At 44.0% G+C, this 12209-nt stretch overlaps 1 protein-coding gene across 1 annotated transcript in view; it reads right to left on the reverse strand.

Annotated features, from left to right (window-relative positions):
• Window positions 1-12209, reverse strand: part of LOC124711408 (ribosome biogenesis protein BMS1 homolog) — a 125650-nt gene that overhangs the window by 25816 nt on the left and 87625 nt on the right. Inside the window, exon 13 of the mRNA XM_047241467.1 lies at window positions 2192-2343. Within this exon, the coding sequence (XP_047097423.1) occupies window positions 2192-2343 (152 nt within the window). The remainder of the gene's footprint in view (window positions 1-2191; window positions 2344-12209) is intronic.

Below are 12209 nucleotides of genomic sequence, written 5' to 3' on the forward strand. Positions count from 1 at the left end.
CTATCATTTTTTTAATCTTTTTAATACAGATTTGGCCAAACACAGCAGATAAGGTATCTGTATGTGGGCTCTACAACCGCGCATCTTCAAAAATGCTTATCTTTGTTAAGAATGGTGATGGCTTGAAATGTGTAGACACAGACTGATGTGTAAATTTTCTATACACTATGTTGCAAATATTCATTTGGTCTCTCTTAACTAGAGCACCAACAGAGGTGTGCTGGCCCTGTTCTCCATGTTCCATAATAAATTTTGTCTTTGGATGGATAGAGTTGAAGTGTTCTAATGAAACGCAATACTTCAGTGCATGTGGCCCATACAACAAACATACTGACCACATTTCAATAGGAACACATTTTACTGAATACAGTAGATTCTAAGCACCTTTTTCTCCAAATCTGACACTTAGAGATGCTCCACAACTATTGATAAACTACACACTGACATCCAATGAGCCTCTTCCCAATGTTTTCCCCCTTCAAACAAGAGAGGTAAGTCTCAAGAGTTCGATAAAACACTCTTTTATTCAGTTTAATAAACTCTTTGTCTTCCTCATTCTCCCAACAGATGGGACCTATCAACCAGAGGTCTGAGTTACCTGACCCTCCTTTCCTACTTGTGGGAGAAAATAAAAATTCCAAAAACTACATATAGTTTGCTTCTACTTCTAAAGGTGTGTGTCAGCAGTACTTGGAATTTTGCCACCTGAAAGTAGGTCCTGGCCAGTCACTCCATCCCTTGTTTTATACATAAAATCCCCCCCCCCCCCCCTCTCTCTCTCTCTCTCTCTCTCTCTCTCTCTCTCTCTCTCTCTCTTCACTCTTACTTTCCACCCCCACCCCACCCCCCTTCCTACTGTTAGTAAAAACTGCAACACCACAGGTACACAATCAGAGCCTCTAGATGATGTGGCAAGAAACCAAAGAGAGCTTGGATATGCAGTGGGGAATACATTTCCATGTAGTTTGAGGCACATCGATAAAGCACAGACAGTGGTTGCAAGAGGCTCTGAATGAACAAGTCACTGACCGACCATATTTCGGACACATCCAATGCCAACATGTTCGGTGAATGATTTGGCTGGGGAAGTAGGGGTACTACTCATACTTCGAAGAAGGCTCGAACATTCCTCACCGTGTATGGCCAGGGGTTGTACTGCACAAGTGTCCGCCCCCGGTAGCTGAGTGGTCAGCGCGACAGAATGTCAATCCTAAGAGCCCAGGTTCGATTCCCGGCTGGGTCGGAGACTTTCTCCACTCAGGGACTGGGTGTTGTGGTGTCCAAGTCATCATCATTCCATCCCCTTCGACGCGCAAATCACCTAAGTGGCGTCAAATCGAAAGAGTTGCCCCCGACGGGAGGCACTAGTCACATAACATTTACTGCACAAGTACCACGTGTGGAGCTGCCTGCAAGATGGACAATGCGTCAGGCTCTGAAACCTCTGTGATGTCCTGGCTGCTGAGGCTTTAGTGGTTCCTGGTTGATGAAGCCAAAGCAATGACACGTATGCCACCAGTTCAATGCTCAGTGGACTGCATGAGCTATCAATGCAGAAATATTGGCAACCATTGCAGTGTTCTGACATCAAGCCAACACTGTTGATGAAGCTGTTCTGACAGTTACGGCTGTGCAGACCAGATGGTGGCCATCCAATGTAGTGGTCACACTTTGTGGTCTAGAACATTTTCATAGCTGTCTACAGCTCTCTTCTATCTAATGCTTCCCTCCACACACCATTGTGATAGCAGCATGCCCTGTGCGAGTCTACCTGTTTTCCACAGACTGATCATTATGCCCTATTAAAATTCTCTCATAAAATGCTGATACGACATTGATGCAGCAAACTTGCACTTGTTACAAATATCTACTCCGTTTGACAGCTCCGCAATGAAGAAGAACAGTGACCTGTCCAGTCGCACAAAAAAAGGTGTTTCTGGGCCTGCCAGCATGACATATCTCAGCAATTTTAATCACTTAGTTGTTCCACTATTCTACACATCTTCCATTTTGGAGTGATTCAGAACATTCCTTCTGGGTGTTGTAATTTTCACAAACAGTAATTTATTGTTCAAACATTGAGTATATACCAAGGCATTGAAATTATATCTTTACTACTGGATAAACTAAACAAAGTTATTTTGTTAATCAGCATCCAGCAAATCAAATTATTTAATGAGAGATTGAATACCTGAGCCTGCATGTCTGCTTCCTGCTTCAGCTCATCATAGTAAGTCTTCCCACCTTCTTGCTCATCATATTCATTGTCAAATTTTTCTTTCAACTTGCGCTTCTTTTCCAACAATTTTTCTCTACTTGTTTCGTCATCTTGTTCATGTGATGCTGTAATCATTTCAACAACAAATAAACTAAAAATTCAATACATGAGTTTCTTTTTATACACTGCAGTTAATATATTTTTCTGCCTGCACATAATGAAGATATAAAAATGTTATAGTATTAGGTTGGTGCATAAGTTTGTGTAGAGTTTTGTTTTGCATGTTGGTATTCCAGTTACTTGGGTTGTCATTTTTATTTGTAATTCACTGTTGCTATTTGAGTTTACATACTGTCATTTTGTCATTTGGCGATAGCAAGTGGAGCTGTGGACACTAAAAAATGGAGTGGCAAACAGAGAAATTGGAACATTTTCAACATATTCTTCTGTTTGAGTTCAATAGATGGGTGACAGAAGTGGAGGCAGCCAGAAACATTTGTGAAGTATATGGGGATAATGCTACTGAACAGAGCACAGCAAGAAAATACTTTTCTCGTTTTAAGGAGGACTGTTTTGACATCAGTGACTCTCCGCGTTCAGAAAGACCTTTGGGGTTTGATGAAGACCATTGAAACACATTAATCCACTATGATCCAGGTCAGTGTACTCAAGAACTGGCAAATTTGATGAACTGCGAGATTTGCATACAATGGGGAAAGTTCAAAAATCAGGTACATGAGTAACCCACACTCTAAGCCAAAATCACAAAAATCAGTGTGCATCTCTGCTTGCTCATCATCAATTGGCTCATTAACAACACCAGCCATTCCTTCCCTGTATCATTACTGGTGGAGAGAAATGGTGTGTTTATGCTGACATAAGGAAAAGAAATAAACGTTTGAGTCCAAACAAAGCAGTAACTCCCCATACGAAAACCTCTCACATCTACAAAAGATAATGTTATGCATCTGGTGGAACAGAGACTGTGTGGTGTACCACAAATTGATTTCCCGAGATGCAACCATCACTGCTGACATTTACCGTCAGCAACTGAGACATCTTGCAGATGCAATCCAAGAACAATGACCAGGAAGACTGCGTGAAGTGATTCTACTCCACAATAATGCCCACCTGCATTCTGCTACACTGACAAAGAATACTATACAGGAGCTGGATTGGGAAGCCATCCTGCACCCACATTATCCACCTGATCTTGTGTCCTCAGATTTTCTTGTTTTCCACTCACTACAGAACAAATTTCCTTTCCAGATGAAAATGCACTTTGAACGTGCCTCAACGAGTTCATCGCTTCAAAACTACACAATTTCTACAGTCGCAGAATCAAAAGGTTACCACAGCATTGGCAGACTGTAGTGTTTATTAAACTAATGGAAAAATGCTACGAACTTATGCACCTACTCTACACAAGGAAGTTATGAAATAAGAACAGCACAGAACAAAATTATGCAAGCACACTTTATGTTCCAGGATCTTACCGTTTGTTTCTTAGAACAGGAAAGCAAGTATCAACTAAATCTTAGGCCAAAAGCAGCAAACAGTGGCTTACAATGCAGGTGACCTGCATGCACATTTGCAATACAGTCTATTCAGTAACATTGTTCCTGTCTCAGTACAGCACAACACCCAGAAAAAGTACTTAATATGGGAGTGACTTTTTTAAACCATCTATATGGTGATGTAGGTTAAGGCCCAAGGTATAATATCCTTCAGCCATTCATCTTAATGGACCCTCACTTGTTAATGATTGACAAAGAAATTATTCAGAATTTCACATGACGCTCTACAGCTTTAAAAAATGAATGCTACACAGACTGGATGCATAGTGTAATAGTTAAAGTACAGCTCCCACAAACAAGAAGTTGTGGGTTTGAATTTCGTCAGATGTTTTGATTTTTTTATTTTAAAATCTTTATCAAAATGACTTTGATCGTTATTTTTATTCAATTAATTGGCTTAAATGTATCTTTTTTTATTTCTGTTCCTTGGTCACATCATTTTAAACACTGTATTAACTTTTTCATTTGCTCTCATTTTTCTTCCTACACTCATTTCCCACTTGGAATCCTTGTTCAAGTAATTTTAATTATTTTTATGTATTCAGTTTGATTTAATTTCTTCAATTTTATCATCCTATATATTTGTCTGTTCCTCAGTTTACTTGAATTTCATTTTACTTAAAACCCCTTCTTTCATTTAAATCTTCATCTATTTTATCTGATCCTGTAACGAAAAATACATTCTTGACACAACTGCACAGTCAATATAAATAGATTATTTCCTCTTTTGGTTTTTAACCACTGCAATGGCATTATTCAATATTATGATAATCAAATAAAAATACATAAATTCACACGAACAAAGATTCCAAGTGGAAAAAGAATGATTAGACGTAAAATATGAGAGCAAATGATACAGTTAATAGATTATTAAAATGATGTGACAAAGGAATACAAACAAAAAATACTTTTATACCAATTAATTGAATAAAAATAATGAGCAAAGTCATTTCAATTAAGACTTAAAAATAAAAAATTTCAAAGTAGCTGGCAAGATCTGAACACATAACCCAATTCATGTGAGGACTGTACCTTAACCATTAAGCTAAACAACCCACCTGCAAAGCATTCTTATTTTATAGTTGTTGAGGGTCAAGTGCAATTCCATCTCTCTCTCTCTCTCTCTCTCTCTCTCTCTCTCTCTCTCTCTCTCACACACACACACACACACACACACACACACAAGGCGTCCTATTTTAATCTATACCAGCCAAATTTCTGCAAATGGTAACCCCTATTTTTTTAATTCCATATTTGTATTCGCAGAGGGAGGGGGGGGGGGGGAGGACGCATTGTTCGTAGAGAACATTTTTTAGGAAAAGCCAATGGTTTGTCACCAGCGGACACTTCATCGTGTCTTTCCCAGGTTACCAGTATCTTGAGAGAAAGCGAGATCAGGAAAAATTTTCAATGAAAATCTTGTACTGTTTCTGAACTCTGTCCACTGGCGTAATTTTCATGAACTTGAAATGGCCTTGAAATTTTTCAGTAGGGATTAAACTGAAAGCAAATACTGTCAGCATTAGTGACATCCAATGTGCACCACTTGGAGGGTGCCGAATCAGAGACCAACACTGTCCTTGTGCCAGCACAATCAGAGAAGAGAAAGGTGGATCTTTGAGACTAACTAATAAGGATCATCGTCGGGAAATTTGAAATCATGACTGGGGGTTCAGAGAAATCTTATCTTTGGAGATTCTGAAAATTTCTTGGCTGTGCTCACTTAGAATGATTCTTGACTGGACTTAGAAAAAATGTAGGTTAAGGGATTTAGAAAAATTCCACCTCGTCGAACTCTGATGAATTTTGCCTCGTGGGATTCAGAACAATCTCGTCTCGTGAGACTCTAATGAGTTCCTGTGAAGTGAAATTTTTCCACAACTATACAAGCAAAATTATTCTCAACATGAATGTTTGGAGCCCATAAGAGAAAAATTTATCCGAGTCGCCTGTTCTCACAATTGACTTTCTCGGGCCCATCTTTCATTTCTGCCTTCTCTCCATATTTGTAAAGGGCAGGTTCCCATGGCATATTTCACTACTTTATTACATAGTTACGTCAATATCAAGATATGTAAAGGTGCTCTCTTGAAACATACACATCTGTTAGACATCTAATTAATTTTCTGCAAGAGCACACTTGAATACTGTATGTTTTGGCTTTATGTGGTGGTGTAAAAAACAGCGAGCATACGTAAACAAACAGGTCATGTACACTGAAATAAGTCAGTTGTCCTGCAAACATGCTTACAGATGTTTTGTTGAAGGAAAAACCTAAGAAAACAAATAACAGTAAAAGTGATCAGTACAATTTATTTTTTGACTCTAATCTGTCCAAAATGGCTGATTACATGTCATTAGAAATATTGAGAATGATAAAAACTGTTGGCGAGTGTCGCGATAATTATGCAGCCGTGGACAGATTGTATGCCGAAAGGCATCCTGATGCTCGTCATTACACAAAGGTTACAATTAGGTCTTTAAATTCTACCCTATTACTTACATATCACCCAAGCAATTGAGACTGAGATCCTGAGACACACCTGGCATTTTGTCGACAGGCCGATACGCAAATACATCGTGATCTCTTTTTCTTCGCATGTACTCTCTTTACGGACAAGGCAAACTTCGACAACATGAGGAGTTAATCTCCATAACACACACTACTGGGCAGAAGCAAATCCTTGCTGGCAGCAAGATCACCAAACACAGAGATGGTGGTCAACCAATGTCTGGACGGGCTTAGTTGGAGATTACGTAACAGCTCCTGCTTTTTATGGCAAAACGTTGAAAGGCTTGCACTATCTTCGTATTCTCTAGAATCTGGTGCTTCCATTACAAGAAAATATCCCCCTAGACATACGGGGACGGATGTGGTTTCAATATGATGGTGGCCCTACACATCAGGCCTTACCTGTCAGAAGGTGCCTTGATGCAACGTACACGCATTGATGGATTCGTATCAATAGTGCAATTCATGAATTCCCGCCAACATTGCCATACTTAACACCACTGGACTACTACTTATGGGGAGCTGTGAAGCAGAAGGTGTACTCCACCCCCCCCCCCCCCCCCCGATAATGCCAGAGGATATGAGAGAAAGGACTGTGGCAGCTTCCCAGGCAATCACCCATCAGACATTGAATGATGTCGAGACCAGTTTCCGACAGAGAGTGCAAATGTACATTAGGCAAGATGGACAGTTGATCAAGCAGCTGAGACCCTAAATTTCCAGTGAGAACCATGTTAATTAGCACTTTTCAGGGCTAACAGTTTGCAAAGTCTGCTGGGCAACCTCCATGTGGTGCACGCTGGGTTCCGCTAATGCAGACAATATTTGCTTTCAGGTAAATTCCCACTGAAGAATTTTGTGGTGTCACCGCCAGACACCACACTTGCTAGGTGGTAGCTTAAATCGGCCGCGGTCCATTTAGTACATGTCGGACCCGCGTGTCGCCACTGTGTAATCGCAGACCTAGCGCCACCACCAAGGCAGGTCTCGTGATACGAGAGAGCACTCGCCCCAGTTGTACGAGAGCCTAGCTATCGCCCAGTTGTACGAGAACCTAGCTACCGCCCAGTTGTACGAGAACCTAGCTATCGCCCCAGTTGTACGCGAACCTAGCTATCGCCCCAGTTGTACGAGAACCTAGCTACCGCCCAGTTGTACGAAGCCTTTCTCTCTCATTAGCCGAGAGACAGTATAGCCATCAGCTAAGTTAGTGGCTACGAACTAGCAAGGCGCCAATTGTATCAGTGCCTCTAGCTTACGAGTATTCAAGAGAGATGTATTCCAAGGACTAATAAAAAGATAAGTAATAAGCATCTACATACTTTTCTTCTTATTCATTTATAAGTTCTCATGTTCCAGACTTCACGCCCGTCTGCTTTATGCCGTGCGTGCACTATCGGCTACAGCGTTAGTCTAGAGTTCATTTTCAGCAATCTCAACTTCACGGTGTCGGCCCAGCTACCGACACAACATCTATTGGCGACGAGCAAAAGAGTTTGTATTAATTCGTTTGTAACATTGGCGACGATTTAAAGTGTTTTCTGATTGCTTACATTTAATTGTGTCATGGCTTCGCCACATTCTCCAGATGTACTGTCCGAATTTTATCGCTTGCAGAATCAGCAGACGCAGGCGTTATTGGATGCCCTTGGACAGCTCGTCCAGGGTCAACGTACCATTCAAACCGATGCGGCCGCCGCCGCTTCTTCGCTACCGCTGCCACTAAACGCTGTTGCACCTCCCTTTCGACCATACGTGGCAGCCGATGAGACCTGGCACGAGTGGTCTCGCCAGTTCAACTTTCATCTAGCAGCCTACAGAATTCAAGGTAAAGAGCGGCAGCCGTTTTTGCTTTCTTGTGTCGGTGTGTCCACATACCGTGTGATAGTGAAATTGTTTCCCCGACGCGACGTAGCAACTCTGTCCTACGAGGAAATTTTGTCTGCATTAGATGCCTATTTCAAAGAAACAGTTAATGTGGTTGCAAAACGGTATACGTTCTTTCGTACAAAACGTACGGCCGGTCAAACTAATAGGGAGTGGGTAGCAACATTGCAAGGACTTACTAGGGACTGTGCCTTTGAATGTGACTGTGGTCTTTCTTATTCAGATACAATGGTGCGTGATGCAATTGCACAGAACGTTTCTGATGTTCGCATACGGGAGCAAATTTTGAAACTCGTTAATCCCTCCCTTCAACAAGTGATAGACATATTGGATAGACAGGACACACTTGACTGTGCTCAGGAATCTTTTGAAACTTCGCCAGCCGTGTGTAACATTAACCGGCCCGCTGGACGCGCTGCGCGGCCCGGTAACCGGGCCTTGCGCACGTCGACACAGCGACCGCCGCGTGCTAAGCCAGGTGTGCCGCGCCAGCCCACAAATGTAGTGAAATCATGCCCGCGGTGTGCTACTAGACATTCGCGTGAACATTGCCCGTCACGCCAAGCTATTTGCTTTTTCTGCAATAAGATAGGACATGTTCAAAGTGTTTGCCAGAAAAAGCTCAGATCAGACAATCACAATCATTCCAGGCCCTTTGCTTCGCGCCGGAATCGAACCAAGGACACTCAGGCTCGTGGACCTTCGCCTATGGACATTCATGTCGTTAATTCCACTTCGTCCAGTGACACTTTCTCTAACAGTGACTGTGATCGTCCCACAAAAACTGTGCGTCGACGTCGCCGGAAATCACGTCAATTAGCAAGTGATTCTGTACCAGCGTCTATTCAAATTGCACAAAACAGTCGCTCTTGTCGTCAGCAGGACAATAAACTTTTTGTGGACTTAGACTTTGAAGGCAAAGTGATACCATTCCAGCTCGATACCGGAGCTGCAGTTTCATTGCTCAATCACGACACGTACAAACAACTGGGCAAACCTCCGTTGCGTTCCGCAAATGTTAAGCTAACTACATATTCCGGACAGAAAATTCCTGTGTTAGGACAGTGCAGCCTTCTTGCAACATACAAGGGACAAACAAAACTTGTGTCATTTTACGTTCTTCGTTCTTCTTCTGCTGTGAATTTGTTTGGTCTAGATTTGTTTAAGTTGTTTAACATGTCTATTGTAAATCAGGTGCTCTCAGTGAACCAGACTGTGCCTACAGACAGTGTTTCTCGGCTGTGTGACGAATTTGCAGACATTTTTGCACCGGGCTTAGGTTGCGCTAAAAACTATGAAGCACATTTAGAACTGAAGGTAAACGCGCAACCGAAATTTTTCAGGGCGCGCAATGTTCCCCACGCATTGCGTGATGAGGTCGCCAGAACGTTACACGATCTCGAATCACAGGGTGTAATTGAACGTGTGCAAGCTTCTCTCTGGGCCTCACCCTTAGTAATTTTGCCAAAACCTTCCGGAAAATTGAGACTTTGCGTGGACTTCAAGGCCACAGTGAATCCACAGCTAGTGACTGCTACTTTTCCTTTGCCCCGCCCGGAAGATCTTTTTGCTAAACTGTGCCCGGGAAAATATTTTTCAAAGTTGGACCTAGCCGATGCGTACTTGCAAATACCGGTGGACGCCGAATCCCAGCGCGTATTGGTGGTTAACACGCATCTTGGATTGTACCGCTTCAAAAGACTGCCATTCGGGTGTGCATCCGCCCCTGCCTTGTTTCAGCAATATTTACAAACTATTTGTGCGTCGGTCCCTACTGCAGCAAACTATCTGGACGATATAGTGATCTCCGGACAGACAGAAGAAGATCATCTTGCGAATTTACGAACATTATTTCAGGTCTTGCGGCAAAATGGTCTTCGCTTGAGGAAGAACAAATGTGTGTTTTTTGCTCGTGACTTACCATACCTGGGACATGTCATTAATGCCCAAGGCATACATCCGAGTCCAGAGCACCTCCGTGCCATACAAGAATTGCCTTCCCCTCAAAATGTGAAACAGCTACAGAGTGTGTTGGGTAAAATTAATTATTACCATAAATATGTGCGCAATGCCTCTTCCATTTCAGCTCCGCTTCATCGCTTACGCCGTAAAGGTGTTCCGTTCGTCTGGACGACGGAATGTGAACGCGCCTTTCGCCAGTTGAAATCGGCGTTGCTTTCTAATACTTGCCTTACGCCATTCGATCCCCAGAAACCCCTTTTGTTGATGGTAGATGCATCGGATTTCGGGATCGGTGCTGTGCTTGCGCACAAAGTTGGCTCCCATGATCGCCCTATTGCCTTTGCGTCCAAATTGCTCTCGTCTGCGCAAAGAAATTATTCACAGATAGAGAAAGAAGCTTTGGCTCTCGTGTTTGGTGTTACTAAGTTCCATGATTTCTTGTATGGTCGTCACTTTACCATCATCACAGACCACAAACCTTTGACATCGCTTTTTCATCCGACCAAGCCTGTACCTCCACGTACAGCGCAGAAATTCATTCGCTGGTCTATTTTCCTCTCGCAGTACCGCTACGATATCTTGTATCGGTCCACTGCTAAGCACGGAAATGCCGATGCGTTGTCCCGTTTGCCTGTTGCTGAGGATAAAGCATTCGATTCTTCCGAACTTGCTTGCATGTTCATTGATTCGGAAACCGATGAAGTGGTCGAATCGTTTCCGATTGATTTTCGTCGTGTCGCTACAGCCACAGCTGCTGACCCTGTCCTTGCTACTGTTTTACGTTTTGTTGCTACGCAATGGCCTTTGTCAAAGTCTCGGATCGAGGATCCGTTGGTTCGCCGATTTTTTGCTCACAAGGACAGACTTTTTGTTCGTCGTGGTGTATTGTTGTTGCGTTCTGATAATGATCAGTCCAGAGTCGTGGTCCCACGTTCGTTACAGTCCTCTGTTTTACGGCTTCTTCACCAAGGACATTGGGGTATAGTGCGAACGAAACAACTTGCTCGTCAGCACTGTACTTGGTTCGGAATCGATGCTGCGATTACGAATATGTGTTCTTCGTGCCCGGCGTGTGCCGAACAACAGTCCGCACCGCCGCGGAAAGTCTTTGCGTGGCCAAAAGCCACTTCCCCTTGGCAACGCTTGCACATTGATTTTGCTGGTCCATTCTGGAATGCTCGATGGTTGGTTCTGGTCGACGCCTTCAGTAATTTTCCTTTTGTTGTCCGGATGTCTTCCACGACGTCCTCCGCCACCATCCAAGCGTTGTCTGCTATCTTTTGCATTGAAGGTCTTCCGCAGACTATTGTTTCCGACAATGGCCCACAATTCATGTCCGCAGAATTTCAGTCATTCTGCCAGGCCAATGGTATTCAACATCTGACATCCGCGCCGTTTTCGCCTCAGTCCAACGGTGCCGCTGAACGATTGGTCCGGACTTTCAAGTCACATATGTTGAAATTGAAAGAGTCGCATTCTCGGGAGGACGCATTGTTGCTCTTTTTGTCTTCGTATCGCTCTCAGCCCCGAGATGGTCGCTCGCCGGCTGAGTTGCTCCACGGTCGTCCTCATCGCACCTTGATGTCTTTGCTGCATCCGCCGCGTCAGGTTCCTGTGCAGCGGCAGACTCCTGCTTTTGCTCCAGGCGACGTTGTATTTTATCGCAACTATCGCGGTTCACGGCGTTGGCTCGCAGGGCGCCTTCTTCGCTGCCTCGGCCGCGCGATGTATTTGGTTTTGGGGGCCTCTGGTGAGGTGCGTCGGCATCTCAATCAGCTGCGCCTCTGTCGTCGCTCGGGTTCTGCCGCTCCCCGTCTGCTTTCAGCGACGGTGCCGTCCGGTCAGCGCCCTGGGGACCCATCTACTGGCTCGCCTCATCCCCAGGTGTTACCGCCGATGCCTTCCATTTTGCCCCATGGCGACGCGCCGCCGCCGCCGCAGCAGCAGCCGCCGCTTGTTCTCCCGCCGGCGCCGCCCGCATTCGACGCTTCGTTGCAGCCGCCAAGCGCCTCCCAGGGTCACGCGCCGCCGATCGCTTCCCGTGACCAGCTGT

Source organism: Schistocerca piceifrons, chromosome 8 (assembly GCF_021461385.2).
Source record: "Schistocerca piceifrons isolate TAMUIC-IGC-003096 chromosome 8, iqSchPice1.1, whole genome shotgun sequence".
Taxonomy (NCBI): domain Eukaryota; kingdom Metazoa; phylum Arthropoda; class Insecta; order Orthoptera; family Acrididae; genus Schistocerca; species Schistocerca piceifrons.